Source organism: Columba livia, chromosome 4 (assembly GCF_036013475.1).
Source record: "Columba livia isolate bColLiv1 breed racing homer chromosome 4, bColLiv1.pat.W.v2, whole genome shotgun sequence".
Lineage (NCBI taxonomy): Eukaryota > Metazoa > Chordata > Aves > Columbiformes > Columbidae > Columba > Columba livia.
The window spans coordinates 10,324,775-10,340,196 of NC_088605.1; the positions used below are offsets into that span (position 1 = coordinate 10,324,775).

The window sequence follows — 15,422 nt, forward strand, 5'->3', positions numbered from 1 at the left end:
TTGAACAGTAAATCTGAGTTATAGTCTGAATTTCATTTAACCCAGGGTGAATGCACAAGTGTTGGTGTCTTATATGCAATCACTAGCAAAACGACAGCAGAACACACACTGCTGAGAACACAAACCTGTTTTGTCTGTGCATTTGTAGGGTATACTGATACTTTATTAGCTGAAGTATCATTGTGCTGGTTGTTAGCTGTGTAGGTAATTTTATGATGTACTCAGAAGTTATTATGTCTTACTCTTTGGAGACTCTCACGCTCACGCTGTTCTAACCACAGGTTGCTGATTTCCTCTGATGGGTTTTGACTTTAGCTTTGGGCCTTGTTCTGAGCTGGGGCAAAAAAAATCAGATTACTTCAGATGCAAACAGCAAGTCTGAGTAACTCAGAAAATATACAGAGTAATTGCTGTTTCTGTGATAAAATTAGACTAATTCTGATACTAGATACAGACCCCCGAAAGCATTACATTTTAAGGCCTTTTTTGGAATATGTATTAAACACATTTTTGTGTTACAACCTTTATATGTTTGGGGATGTGCAGTATTGTGAAATCTTGTTGTGCTTAATCTTTTGTTTAAGTTAAAGATTAATATTTATCTATATAAAAATTGTGATTTGCTTTCAATAGCCCTCCAGGGTGAAGGGAGACATAGGTCACTACACCGATGGAAATTCTGCACCTTTAGTGCACTGCGTTAGACTTCTGTCAGCCTCTTTTCTGCTTACTGGGGAGAAAGGCGGTAAGTTTTTGTTCAAGGTGCATTGGTTCGTTGTGTCTCTCAATGCACAAAGCTGGGAATGTGCTCAGTTCTTTCTGTCTGGTTTTTAATCTCAAGGCTGGGGTTTTTCTTTAACAGTCCTGATTTAAATGATCGCACCAGAGTACAGAAAAACCTAAAAATACTTTAAAAATTATGCCATTTTACAATTAATCCTGTTTTTAACTGTTGTGCTATTGTGGCGTGAAAGGGGAGTCATTTACCTTTTCAACGTAGTGATAAAATGTCAGTAGGGATTTTCCAGAAAGCCTTTGTGGCATACACCGCTGGTTCCATTTTTTCTACTGGCAAGTCTGTGTCACAGGCATGTGTGTATGTGTCATTATAAAAGGCCAAAGTGAGCATTTAAGGTGCTTGTTCTTTTTCCCTTTTCTAAACTGTTATTTGTTCATGTGCTCTGCTAATGCAGTGTTCTTGGAAAGACATTTTAGTAGGTGTATTCTCAGCAATGAAGGAAATGAGTTGAAAGTGTGTGGCATTATTTGTTGGGGTTTTTTTGTTTGCTTGTTTTTTAAAGTCATATATAACTGCTGCCTCTGAAAAACTGCTCTGCCTTGATATTTTTTGTCCAGGCTAAGCTATTTGTATCATAGAGCTATTGAACAAACAGTTCAGGAAGCTTTTAAATGCCCCATTTCTATTTTCCCTTCTCCCCAGCTTTAGTTCCTGATAGAGATGTGAGGGTGAGTGTAAAAGCCCTGGCAGTAAGTTGTGTTGGAGCAGCCGTTGCACTTCACCCCGAGTCTTTCTTCAGCAAACTGTATAAAGCACCCCTTGAAGCAATGGAAGAAGAGTATGGTATGTTGCAGTTCACATATTCCATTTTAATAGTGTTTCTGGGTTTTCAAATAAATGATGCAACTCTAAACCCAGCTTAGTGTTTGCAAACTGATACTGCACCAACTGGAATGAATGTGCTGTCTACACTAGAAGCCTATGTGATGAAATTTTTCTTTGGTTGTAAGAGTTAAGTTTCAGTGGACAAGCTTGTACAGCTTCTGACAAGCTGAAACATGTTTTAATACAACTGCTATATAGAAGTGGTTCATTTATCCTAGAAATAGTTTATTTTCATTTATATCAGGCCATCTTCTAGGTGATTTCTAAGCCATTAGGTTCATTTTAATGAATTCAATATAATCAGCAAAGACTTGGCGTATTCAACTGGTTTGACACTGATAGTGAAAAGGTGGAGTGTTTATCAAAACTCTTCTTAGCTTTCCCCAGAGCATTTTGTGTGTAATTTAAATAAAGCACTAGTGGTTTGATATGTGATCTGAATTGTGTGAATGATCTGTAGATTACACGCAAGGGATCTCTGAAAGGTAGATCCAGGGCAGGTGTATTGTGAATATGCTGGCATTGATTGTGCAGTAATTAGTACTTCTACTGAAACATTTTTAGGGATTAGTTAAGTCTAAGACTAGTATTTTTAAAATAAAGTAGTTGTAACTTATTTTCTTAGAGGAGCAGTATGTATCAGATATTCTGAACTACATTGACCATGGAGATCCCCAGATTAGAGGAGCTACTGCCATTCTGTGTGGAACAATTGTCAACTCTATTCTCATTAAATCCCGCTTTGATGTGGAAAAATGGCTAATAAATGTCAGAAGCTCAACAGGTAACAATTTCTTTTGAGGGTATTTTCTTTTTTTTGTATGTAACCAAAATTTTTGTTTGTTTTATTGCTCTAAATGATTTTTTTTGTTGTTGTTACTGTTAGGAAATCTCTTTTCCTTGGTAGACTGCATACCTCTGTTGCAGAAAACACTGAAAGATGAGTCCTCTGTTACGTGCAAGCTGGCTTGTACGGCTGTGAGGGTAAGCAGAAGAAATAATTTATGTGCACCACCACACATCACAGGGGTGTTATTCGTTGACTTGGGTCCTGCTGTGCTCAGGTGTGTAGACATGGAGCAAAAAATTACTTGTTCCCCAAGAACTTTATTGTAGAAAACATGGATTCAGTCACAGAAATGGAGGAACAAACAACTGGAACATAATTATGTTTGTTAGCAGTGTAATCTAATAATGATGTTTCTAGATATAAGTGTACAGGTATGAGCTGTAATGTTACAGTGACCAACAATAGGCTGAGTGCAGTAGATAGAAAGGATACCTGGCCTAAAAGGGAAATGTGAACGTGTGACAGCTGCTTGTAACCTGCATTTGGAAAGCAAAAATTAAATGTGAGAAATGACAAGTAAAATAGTGATTATTTTCTTAAATAGTTATTTTTGAAAGTGAGGAAAGTCTCAAGGAAGTGTTTCAAATTGGGTAAAAGATCCATCAGGCAATTGTTAAAATAGAGACGATATCTGAATTTATGAGTGGAACTTTATTTCTATGTTCTGTGGAAGTGCAGAAGGGTGGAGTGAGTTCCCTTGAGGAATTCTCTAAAAAAGTAGAACAACAAGGACAAATTGGAAGGCAAAGGAAACTAATTCATCGAGGAGAGGCACAGGGTGGCTGAACATTTTGCCTCACTGACCTATGGGTCAGCTGCAATATAAAACATTTAGTAAAATGTAGATAATTTATGTATGGAAAGTATGATTTCATATGCTAAGAGGAGGGGTCTGTGATGCAACTGAGGGAAGGAAATCCAGTTAGTTAAATGTTGCTGTCTCTTTAAACTTCTGTTCCATGATTGTACTGTTCGTATATAGTGGTTTCATGTATGGTTACAATTATGATTATGGCTTTTTAGAAGACTTCACTAGAATTATTTGGTTCTGGCAACTTGCACTAGTCAATTTTGACTTTTTCTCTCAGTATATAATGTAGCCTGACTTTATACCTTTTGGCAGAAATGTTCAAAAGTATTTTAGGCTGTTAATCCCTGAACAAGAAAGCATATTTTTGTGTAGTTAAATCTGACATACAAGTGTAGAGTGTTCTACATTTTTCCAAAGTTCACACATTCTGCATGTAATCATTAAAATGAGGAGGTATGACTTTTTGAAAAACTTCTGGAAATTAGAACCACATCTCTGAAAATATTCCAGGGAAACTAGGGGAGACTTTTTGAACAGGTAAGAATATAGTGCTTGTGAAGTTCAAGCCCTGTGAGTTTTAGATCTCAGTCTTTGGAGGATTGTCTAATGATGTCTGAGGCTTGGGTTCCTCTCCAGAGTTCAAATTCAGCAGCAGGTTTCAGCAGTTTTGCAAGGGGCCAGCGGCCTAGCCTGGCACAATACCTAGCTCTGGTACTTTCTCCTAGATTTTAAGCAATAATTTATTTTAGTGTTCTAAATAAAACAGATTTTTATGACCAGTTACATACTTTGATTTAGAGAACCTCTCCTGTAATACAACTAAAAGTTGTTTTTTCTTCTCAGCATTGCATCATGAGCTTGTGTAGTAGCAGTTACAGTGAACTAGGTTTACAATTAATTGTTGACCTCTTGACGCTGAAGAATAGCTCCTACTGGCTAGTAAGGACAGAACTTCTGGAAACACTTGCAGAGGTAGATTTTCGGTAAGTGTTTTTATTTTTCTATGGATGTTGTAACTGCAGTGCAAAGATGCTCTCTATAGGAAACTGGAACAATAATGGAGCAGTTTCTTCTGAAACGTTAACAGGTTTCATAAAAATGATTTAGACTGATCGTTCCTAAATTTGTTTGATCATAGAGGGACCACACAATCTGGAAACTAACTTGGATTTCATGCCCAGCTCTCCGTCCTCATCAGCTCTCTTCTGTTGCTCAGTTTGTGTTACACTGAAATGAACATGGCTTCATTTTCTTGCATTCCCTCCTTCTCTGCAGGTTCTTCCAAGCTGAAAGACTAAAGATATTTTAATGAAAATTCTTTAAGTTATCTGTAGTCATACAAAATCAGATTCTTTCTGAAGAATGATATCTGAAATGTGTTACTATCTTTTCAAAACAGGCTGATTTTTCTGTTAATGGGAAAAAATATGATTACAGTCACAATGTGTAAATAATTTTTTTTAACTAAAGAAAATGAATTATTCTGTTACACTAGTCAGATAGTAGTTTAGCAGAAAGCTTATCTTTTCTAAAGGTAGCAAAAAGTGTGTTTACTACTTGCATTTTCCCTGCAGTGGTGTTTTTAAAAATATTAGAAAACCAACCAAACAAACAAAACCAACAAACAAACAAAAAGAACCTTCAGAGCACTAAGGCTGAAATAAAATTTCATGTTAACTGATGTACTCTCCATTCTGTTTTGCCATAGGCTCGTCAGCTTCTTGGAAGGAAAAACTCAGAGCTTGCACAGAGGTGTTCATCATTATACTGGTGTAAGTAAATTATTCATTCAGTATATTGTGGTTCTGGATTAAGGTACCAGTGCAGTTTCAGCACTTTGTGCTTAAAATCTATCAACACTGATAGCGGTTTTAAGTATGTTTTGTAGAAGTAGGCGCATGTTCTGAGACTTGTTAATATTGGAAAGATACTTTACTGCTGAGATTCAAATATCTTCATATTATCTGGGATATGTGTGGTTTTTATTGTGGGTTTTTTTTTTTAAACTTCAAGAAATTTTTGGCATTTATGTATTTCAATAGTGTATTTGGCAATCTTAAGGTAAAGATTGTCTTACAGACTTGTATCAGACGAAATCTCACTTGTTAACTATCTTTTAACAATCTGGTTAAATTATGAAAATATTCAATTAACTTTACTGTGCTGCCTTATTTTCTAGCTATTAAAACTTCAGGAGAGAGTTCTTGATAATGTTGTAATATGTCTGCTTGGAGATGAAGATCCAAGAGTGAGACACGTAGCTGCAGCTTCATTAATGAGGTATATGTGGGGATTTTATTTTCTTATTTCTAAAAAGGAGTTTAGAAACCTATTGCAGTTACAATTGCTGCCCGGATAAATGCACCAAACACAAAGAATTTGTTGGTAGATTCTTTATTAGAATTCAAGGACTTAAGTTTTATGTTTAAAGAAGTTGGGAGCACATAATACTGAATTCCTTGAATATTTAATTTTCAGAGGAGTCTCTTTCCTTCTTTTTTCAGACTATTAATTGCTGTCCATTTCTAATACCAAAGGACAATGAATCCTTAAAAATTCTACCACTTAAAAGCATTTGTATTGCAGAAACAGCTCAGCAGAGAAACCATTAATATTGCATCGTGTTTAGTATTTGTCGCTTTTATTCAGAGACTTCGTTTTGAAATGGAGTTATTTTGTAACTGAGTAGTAACAAGATGAAGTTTTTCTGTATCTTTACTCAGTGACAGAACGTGTGGCAAGGTTGGAAAGACTTCGAGTGCCCAAGCTGCTAGAAGCTTGCAGGTCACCCTTTAAACATCCAGTACGGACATGAGTTGGAAGTACTGGCAGAGAACTTATAAGAAATGTGTACTGTAGTTGAAAACATTGTTCCAGAAGGCTGGATCTTATTGTATGTTTAAGTTTTGCTGTTTTGAAATCAGATGGTGAAAAATTGTCCTTTTCAGGTAGAAATTAGTTTTCAGTTGACACAGATATCCCTGGGGAAAGTATCTGGGGAGATGGGGGAATACTCAGAGACAAGTACTCTAGTGAAGTGGTTGTTGTAGTGTATATAGGTAAGTATCTCAATAAAATATTTTTAACTACCGCGTGTCTAGAGCAGTTTCTTAGCCCTGATTTGAGCTCCTCAATTATTATTATTGTAAGGAAGAGTAGTTGTATAAAGTTGAATTCTGTTTAACAACGTGAGTTTTAATAAGAGTTTTTATTTACAATTTGATATGTTATTAGTGTATGCAGCTTTCTGAACTGCATATTAAATGTATTTTAAATGTACATTAAATTGTATATTACATAATTTCCTTTTCGATTATTATTATTTAGGCTCATTCCAAAGCTATTTTATAACTGTGATCAAGGACAAGCTGATCCCGTTGTGGCAGTAGCAAGAGACCAAAGCAGTGTCTACCTGAAACTGCTAATGCATGAAACACAGCCTCCGTCCCACTTTGCAGTGAGCACTATCACCAGGTATGTTATGTGACTTGTATTGCTTTCAAAGAAATGTGGACCCAAATTTCAGATGGTAGTGCCTAGAATAATTTTTAAATCTTGCAAATCCAAGTGCTTCTGAGTTCTTTTTCCAGTCTGCAGGTGTATCTGTGGTAGTTTTAGGCTCCACAAAAAGACTCATGTTTAAAGGATAGTCTGGTGTGTGAGTTACTGGTGATGTGCTCGCACATTGATTGCAGGGAGTCATTGCTCTGTGATAAACTTTATCTTCTCTTTGTCCTGAGGTCACTGTATTTGTCCATTACATTGCACAAGTAAGCGCAGCTTTGCAAGCTAATCATAGAATCATAAAATAGTTTGGGTGGGAAGGGACCTTCAAAGCTCATCCAGTGCCACCCCTGCCATGAGCAGGGACATCTTCACCCAGATCAGGTTGCTCAGAGCCCCGTCCAGCCTGGCCTGGGATGTCTCCAGGGATGGTTCATCCACCACCTCTCTGGGCAACCTGGGCCAGGGTTTCACCACCCTCAGTGTAAAACATTTCATCCTCATGTCTAGTCTGAAATCATTTGTATCTGTTATTGTTCTTTGCGTGTATTGATTAGGATTCATAACTCTTCACTCCCTGTTTAGTGACTGTGGTTGTGGACATCTATACTGGCTTCTAATTTTGATAGTGTGATATTGTTGCTGTGTTTTTACTGTCAACTGTTCTTTCCTTAACTCTTCTGTTTAGATATCTTGTCTTACGGGCTGTATGAGTTGTATATATTTACATGTGCTCTTTGCTTCTATCAATTTGTCATACCAGTTTTTATTCATGTACCTTTTCCATACATGATCTTGATTGTTTCACTCAAGATTTATGTACTGTAGTATGGAAACGATATAACTTCTTGAGCACTGTGCTATTTCAAATGCAAACCAGTTATTTTTCTATAGCAATAATATTTTTATGGTAATAATCCAAAGTTTGTGAACATGCAAAAGTGTTAGATGAATTTGAGCAAAAGCAAAGACTAGTGCTAAATTGGTAGTGATTTCTAGAGCACCTAGCTAGGTATTGAGAGTTGATCTACTGTTTCTGTTTGCTACCAAAGAGATTTGATTTATGAACTGAAGTGCTTTTGCTAGTACAGAAGCAAAATAAAGTGGTATTTAGAGTGTTCTCCAATTTCTGTAGTTTATAAGTGGTCTATAAAATATGTAACAGACATTTAAGCCATAATCATTTTTGATTGAGGTGTTTCTTATTTTAAGTACATGATTTAGTGGCATCAATATTTTTATTTCAGAACATATAGAGGTTACAATATGCTGCAAAGTCCAACAGATGTCACTATGGAAAACAATCTCTCAAGGGTTGTTGCAGCAGTTTCCCATGCATTGACAGTATCCACTACAAGAGCACTTACAGTGAGTTTTCTTAGTTGCTATAGTGGCTTTTTCTTTTATCTTTTTTGATTGCTTTCTCTAAGTTTTTCCTGGGTGGATATATTTGTATCCACAGCTTTGATACTGTGGCAAGGGCAGTAATAATATATTTAATTCTCACTCTTGTGAGACTTTGTTGCAAAGTCTTCTAGTGATGAAACTGATTCAGTGCTTGGCCTTAACTTTTCAGTTTGGCTGCTGTGAAGCTTTGTGTCTTCTTTCCACAACATTTCCAGTCTGCACCTGGAGTGTGGGGTGGCACTGCGGGTAAGTTCCCTCGTCTGTTATTTGAGCTTGTAAAAATAGTGTTTGAGAAAGAGAAGTTTGCTTATTTAGGTGTCAGAAGTCCGAGTTTAGATATATGCTGTTAAGCTTATCTCAGCAGTTATTGAAGAACTTTATGCAGAAGAGTATGACGTTAGGTTGTCATGATGTTAAGTGTCAGCACTTTGTCATCTCTGGAAGCACAGTGTATATCACGGGGTTGGCTGCAACTGCTGTAATACAAAGATGCATGTGGTCAGCATCGATCAAAATAAGTAACAGGATAAAACTTTCCATGTTTTTGGAAAAATGTTTATCTTGTGTATTGTAGTATCTCTTTAAAATCAGAACATCATCATGTTCACATTGTTCTCATGTTTATGTTGGAAACCAGTGGGTAAAAGAAGCTGGTTCATAATTGCTTTTTTAACTATGAAAGTATGAGATGCATTTAAATTGTTCTCGTTTGGCATGCTGAATAGGAACAGCAAGCAAGATGTAGCCCCAAGGTACTTACTGTGTGCTGTAACCGTGCAGTTGGTAGCTCCAAAGATTTCATTTTCCCTCTGATTATCCATGTGTTGTGCCACATGAGTTTTAAAACTAGCTACTGAAGATGTGCATGTGTAGAGCTGTTTGGTTTTTAAATAGATTTAAAATCATTTGCGTTGATTTTCTTCATTGCTGTCATGTCTCTACTCTTATTTTACTCCTCTGGTATCCTGAAACTCTATTGCAAAAATTTATCTAATTTTAAAAACAAAACAAACCCCAAAAACCAACAATAAAAAATGCTCCTTTCTCAGCTGCTTTTCTTGTCGACGTGCCTTTTCTTCCCTTCCCAGCCATAAGCATGGTGTGCTCTGCATATCTATTCTAAAAGACATCTTTTGAGCTGTAGGTCCAGTTTTAACCAATGAAGAAGGTTAGGAGGTGAGCAGTACTTAGCTGGAAAATAAAATCAATGCAGAATTGCAACAATGTGTCTTCTGCTCTACCCAGCCTAAGAAATTATATTTTTAAGATGCATCTAATATTCATCAGTGATGCGATGATGTAGCCTTTGCCCTTTCCTCTAATTCCTTGGTTTCAGATTTTCAGCCCATGTTCCTAATAATTTGGATTGTAATTTTATTTTTGTGGAACGATACAAACATTTATCGTTCTGGGTGATAAGAACATTATAATATGGGTATTAACGTGAGAATTTTGCCAGAATTCTTTCCTGTCTTAAGTATTGTTGTTCTTATGATGAAAAAGCTCTTGGAACTTCTGCATTCCAAGTTGGTACAACTCAACATGGATTAATTAATGGGTTTCTAACTGTATGTAAAGTAAACAACACTTGCATATGAAAAATCTTAAAAAAAAAATAAAAAAGGAAGGCACTGTAATTACCCATGTAGCTTTGTCAAAAATAGCTATATTTAGTGTAAATTTTACTTGCTGAAGTTCCTCTAGTTGTATTAGACCAGACTGACCCTGTTAGAAGACCTTTTAACTTAAAAATATATCCTGAAAGAATCCCTTTATTTAGAGGTTGCATAAAGCCTTTTCCCAAAAGAAAGTTGTTAGTATTGTGAAGCTCTTACAGCTTTGAAATTATGTCTGTGATTCACATAGTATTCTGACAAACATCTTTTGGTGATACCTGCCTGTTCTTTTTAAAACTTGAGTTGTGGGAAAATCTGGTTTAAAAATTATAGTAAAGGAAAATATGGAATGCAGCAGCAAATTACAGTCTTGGATAGTCCACCCATAAATTTAAATTATTTGATGTATTACAGTTGTTTAATTTAATTCTTATCACTTTAAAACAACATCTTGTTGCATTGGAACACTAAGCTTACATCTCCCATTCCTACCTTGCATGAGACTTTTAACTATTCAGCACAATACTGGTTAGCAATTAAATACAGAATTCCTCAGTTTATCAGTAGATGTCACTAGCAGCTTTGATATTTGCTGGTTTTAAAAATAATCTTCAAGAATACTAAGTATTGTCAGGTGTCTGCTGGAAATGTTTGAAGTCATACTTGAGTGTTAAATAAGTATTTCTCTAGTACTGATTAATTTTTTTTTCTTAGATTAACAGTCTACTTAACTGTTAATTTTCTTAAGACTTTGAACTTACCAAATGAGGGAAAAAAAAACAGTGATTATATTCCAAAATTAAACTTCCAGTGTTTCCCAGCCAAGTCCTTCAGATGACGCTCAGAAGGGCTGCACCATCGGCATGGCCGGCATGGTCCTGTCTCTGCTTTCATCAACATGGTTCCCACTGGACCTCTCTGCACATCAGGATGCTTTGATTTTGACTGGAAACTTGCTTGCAGGTAAGGCGAGGCAAAGAAAAGTAGGATTGTCCTGTTATTATTTGCCATTAGCGTCAGAAGGCCTGTATCTCATCCTATTCTGATTGTACACAAGAAAATCCTTGTAAGATTGAGCAGAAAAAGTAAAAAAGGAACTTCTTGCTCCCAGCAGGTTTGAGAAGATACTGCCTCCAAGTTGCAAATTTCATCTAGTTAGCAAAGGGAATGTGCAGTCTGTTTCGTGCAATCTGGGTGCAAAGAATTAACAGTTTTTGTTGTTGTTTAAAACTATGCACCTACTGTTGGTTTTGAAAATATAGGCTCTCTCTTCCCTATTTGATTTTCTGTTCATATAGAGATGATATGCGTCTAAATTTTTCTAATACATAATTCCAAGTTTTTATCTTTTTCTTTAAATAATGTAATTCCTGTTTCAGCAAGTGCTCCCAGGTGCTTAAAGAACCCCTGGAGTGCCGAAGAAGATTCCAACCAGGGTGCTGCAAAGCAGGAGGAACCCTGGCCAGCTCTAGCAGATAGGACTCTTGTCACTTTGGTGGAGCAGTTGTTTTCTCATCTGCTGAAGGTCATTAACATTTGTGCACATGTAATGGATGATGTTGCTCCTGGCCCAGCAGTAAAGGTATGTATTAAAAATAAATAAATTCAATTGTGTGACTTAAATACTGTTGTGATACAGACCTCTTCAAAGCTTTGCAATTTGGAGTTGGTGCAGGTAACTATCTAATACCTTGACAATATGACTCGACTATGTTTAGGAAAGCAAGTAACATGAAAAGAGCTTGCATATGATTCTTCCACGGAACAGGTTTTTGTTTAGTTCTGCAGTGTTTGTAATATAACCTCAAATTTTGAACTTTTTATTCCTGGTGACTTCACTTGAAACATTAATTCAGTGAGGAGCTTATATAGTAAATGGAACATTGGATTGCATACTCTGGCAGACATCTGTTGACTTGTTACTTGGCTGACTGTAATGTACTGAGTGCCTTTCGAGGCTTAAATCCACTATCTTTTGAATATCCTTCAAAATATTTTGACTTCTGAAACAGCTCATATGAGATACTATTGGATTTGGGTTTTGTTTTGGTGGGTTTTTTGGGGCATCTACATTTTGAAACTGATTTAGTGACTGTAAGGCAATGTTACTAGGATTAATGGCTTCTTCGTATTTTAAAAATGTTAAAATTTTTTGGAAACAAAAGAAACTTTAGTCATTGAGCTCTGATTCCATCTCATTGGCTTGTGCTGAAATTGAGAAGGAAAGAAGGGAATATATTAAACTTCTTCGTTTTTCCTCAGGAAATACATGTCCTGAACCCGAGAGTTGAGACGTTTGAATTTGACTGGCAGTCAAATAGAGGGGAGTTTAAACAAAAGATGAATATGCTTGTGTTTGTGTAGAATAAGAAAAGCTAGTTGTGCGCACAAAATTAATAAAGCTTCTTTTAATTCTAGGCAGCGTTACCTTCTCTCACGAACCCACCTTCTCTTAGTCCTATCCGGAGGAAGGGGAAAGAGAGGGAGTCTGTCGAACAGGCGTCTGTGCCAATGAGCCCTAAAAAGGCGGGTGAAACGAGTCCAGGTAGGCACGTTTAGTCCTGTTAACCCTCCCACCTACCATCCCCACCGAAATATAGTTACAGCATAGAGAGAAGTAAAACTGAGTAAATGGTTTTCTCAATATTTAGTTGAAAAGGCTGGCAGAAGTTATTTTCAGCACTGCATTGCAGGAAGGGCAGCTGTGGGTGGGGGCTTATTTACTCTTTTGGGTTTTTGAAATGAAGCAAGGTATTTCTGAATCCTTTTCCTCACTTTTTTCTTAATCTACCCAGATGTTGACTAAAATTAAGAAGTGGTTTTTGCATGTATTTTACTTAAAAGAAGTTTGAAAGTTGCTTTGCAACTTTTGGCAGGAGTAGCTTACATTGTTCTTAGAAACATGATTCTGAATCTTGAAAACTTGCTTTTCTTAGTAATGAATGACGGAAATAGGTGTTAATTGTGGTTTGTAAGTTGTACTTCTACTTCAATAATAAACCCTCTGGATTAATTTCTTTTAGAGGGCTAGTTTTCTGGAATGCTAGTTTGTTTTCTAGTTGTACAGCATGTAATTTTGCAGTTTAAAATATGCATGCAGATTGAAAAAATGTTACTGTCGGACTGGGAAAATTACGCTGAGTTACATATCCTGAGCACCCTAGAAACAGTATGTTGTGCTAATCTGTGATATATTTTTAAGCTACTAGGCAAACTGATGCTACTGGGCCTGTTCCAACAAGCAAATCATCTTCACTAGGAAGCTTTTATCATCTTCCATTATATCTGAAGTTATACGATGTCTTGAAAGCAACCCATGCTAATTATAAGGTACTGCATGATATCATTTGATTGAATTAGAATGCGGTTGGGTAATCACTTTGTGTTTCTTTTTAACATGGCTCTGCTTGTATAAAGACTCACTTTTTTTCCCTGTGTAAATAGTTTATCCACAAAAAAAACCCCAAAATAACCCAGAACAACATAACCACTACCAATAAACACCCAAACAAAGCCCTCTGATAGGCATTGTCACCCTATTGCTTGTTTCTCTGCTGTCACTAATGCTGGTACCAAATGACCTTTCACTGGCTTGGCAATGCCAAATGCATCCCAGTGTCTGTTCTCTCTGCAGTTTATTCCAGGACGGGTAAACTTTTTCCACATTAGTTCAGGTAATAGAAGATGCTTTCCCATAGCACTTGGTGATCAGATTTGTACACTTCAAGGGGTGTATTCTTATTACACCTACTGTGATTCTGAGAAATAGATTATCCCTTCTCCATTACTCCTCTCTGGATGCTTTAACTTACTCAAGTTAGTCAAAATGAAGTCCGAGCTTTCCAGCAATTCATAAGGAAGCCTAAGAGAGAGTGTCATGAGGATGGAGCCAGGCTCTTCTCAGTGACAGTCAATGGTAGGACAAGGGGTAGTAGGTTCACACTGGAACACAAGAGGTTCCACTTAAACTTCAGAAGAAACTTCTTCTCAGTGAGGGTGACAGACACTGGAACAGGCTGCCCAGGGGGGTTGTGGAGTCTCCTTCTCTGCAGACATTCAAACCAACCTGGACACCTTCCTGTGTGACCTCATCTGGGTGTTCCTGCTCCAGCAGGGGGATTGGACTAAATGATCTTTTGAGGTCCCTTCCAATCCCTGACATTCTGTGATTCTAAACTGTCAGTGGAGTTATTGAACTATGCTGAAGTTTTAGGCAAAAGATCATTTTGTGTCAACAGCCACTTCTTTCTGTAGTTTTTATCTCCTTGTGGAGTAATTCTTAAAACAAACAAACAAACAAAAAACAAACAAACAAATGTGTCTTTACTTTTCGGGACTAGGTCACTTTGGATCTCCAGAACAGTAATGAAAAGTTTGGATGTTTCTTACGATCTGCCTTGGATGTTTTGTCTCAAATCTTGGAACTTGCCACTCTTCAAGACATCGGAAAGGTATAAAATTTGTGTGTATTGTTTTTTCTTTTTTAGTTAAGTGTTTACTGGGAAAAAGGACGTATCATTGTTTTTAGAATTAGTTCTGTTAAAACTGTAGTCCTAGAAGCGTTGTGCTGCCACAATGTTGGGTGAAGTGCCAGTGCTAAGGCAGACTTGCTGGGTTAAATTGTTGCTGTTGAAAACTGGAGTATTTTTTTAGTGTTTAAACTTTATATGGGTATTTTTCTTTCCAGCATTATGGTTTGCCTTCAGTCATTCTTACTATATTAATATGTTTAAATATACTCATGTTAAAGATACAAATCTGCTCTCCTTCCTCTTCTATGTCTTGATATTTTCTCTCCTCAACTGTTGGTGATAGGCATTGTCATATTTTAAGACTAGGAGGCAGATCTCAGATTTTTGTTCCTTTACATCCTTCTACTATTTCCCTTAAATTTGTAGTTTTACTTAGTAAAAAAAAAAAAAAAAAGCCATATGCTATTGTCCAGTTTTCAAGGTAATGCTTTATATAATGAAGAAAAATGCAATTAGGTGCACTTTTTTTTTTCTGCTTTTCTAGTGTGTAGAAGAAATTTTGGGATACTTAAAATCATGTTTCAATAGAGAACCAACAATGGCAACAGTTTGTGTACAGCAGGTAAGGAGGTAATTTTTGTGTGTGTTATTGGGAGGTTAATCCTGATGTCTTCTGGTTATCAATTGGGTACTGAGACTGGCTGTTCTTTTAAGTGAAGTGATGTGGGGAAACTGTAGCCCAGGTGGAGCAAGCAGAGCATGTTTTCTTTAGTTGTCCTGCCTTGTTCTGAAGCACGATACCATCTGAATAATATAGGTTCTTCTTGAACTGCTTCCGGTACAAAGAACCTTTTTAGCTAATGCTCAGAAAAAAAAGTTTGTTTCCTGCCTTCCCAGATGTGTTCTATACCCTGTTAACTCTGTCAAAAACCTGAAACGCAAAGAACCGTCTTACTGATGGATTTCTTGCAGGCTTCCAGTTAAACGTTTGGGTTTCAAAGCTTAATTTTGGTGGGAGGCAAGCTTTAGTAGGCTATTTTGAGTTGTCACATGGAAGTAGCTTCAGCTGTAAAAACAATCTAATCTTTTTGTGCAAGGTGTGGATTATTTATTTTTTCCAACTTTCTTCTATCATCTT

At 36.7% G+C, this 15,422-nt stretch overlaps 1 protein-coding gene across 2 annotated transcripts in view; it reads left to right on the forward strand.

Moving 5' to 3' along the window:
• HTT (huntingtin) overlaps positions 1-15,422 on the forward strand; it is an 82,016-nt gene that overhangs the window by 23,975 nt on the left and 42,619 nt on the right. For both annotated transcript variants that reach the window (XM_021288535.2, XM_065060399.1), the window contains 16 exons: positions 634-745; positions 1,442-1,582; positions 2,250-2,408; positions 2,511-2,608; positions 4,129-4,268; positions 4,994-5,057; positions 5,465-5,565; positions 6,613-6,759; positions 8,037-8,157; positions 8,366-8,442; positions 10,624-10,775; positions 11,192-11,394; positions 12,231-12,357; positions 13,015-13,142; positions 14,153-14,263; positions 14,829-14,906. In XM_021288535.2, the coding sequence (XP_021144210.2) occupies positions 634-745; positions 1,442-1,582; positions 2,250-2,408; positions 2,511-2,608; positions 4,129-4,268; positions 4,994-5,057; positions 5,465-5,565; positions 6,613-6,759; positions 8,037-8,157; positions 8,366-8,442; positions 10,624-10,775; positions 11,192-11,394; positions 12,231-12,357; positions 13,015-13,142; positions 14,153-14,263; positions 14,829-14,906 (1,959 nt within the window). The remainder of the gene's footprint in view (positions 1-633; positions 746-1,441; positions 1,583-2,249; positions 2,409-2,510; positions 2,609-4,128; positions 4,269-4,993; positions 5,058-5,464; positions 5,566-6,612; positions 6,760-8,036; positions 8,158-8,365; positions 8,443-10,623; positions 10,776-11,191; positions 11,395-12,230; positions 12,358-13,014; positions 13,143-14,152; positions 14,264-14,828; positions 14,907-15,422) is intronic.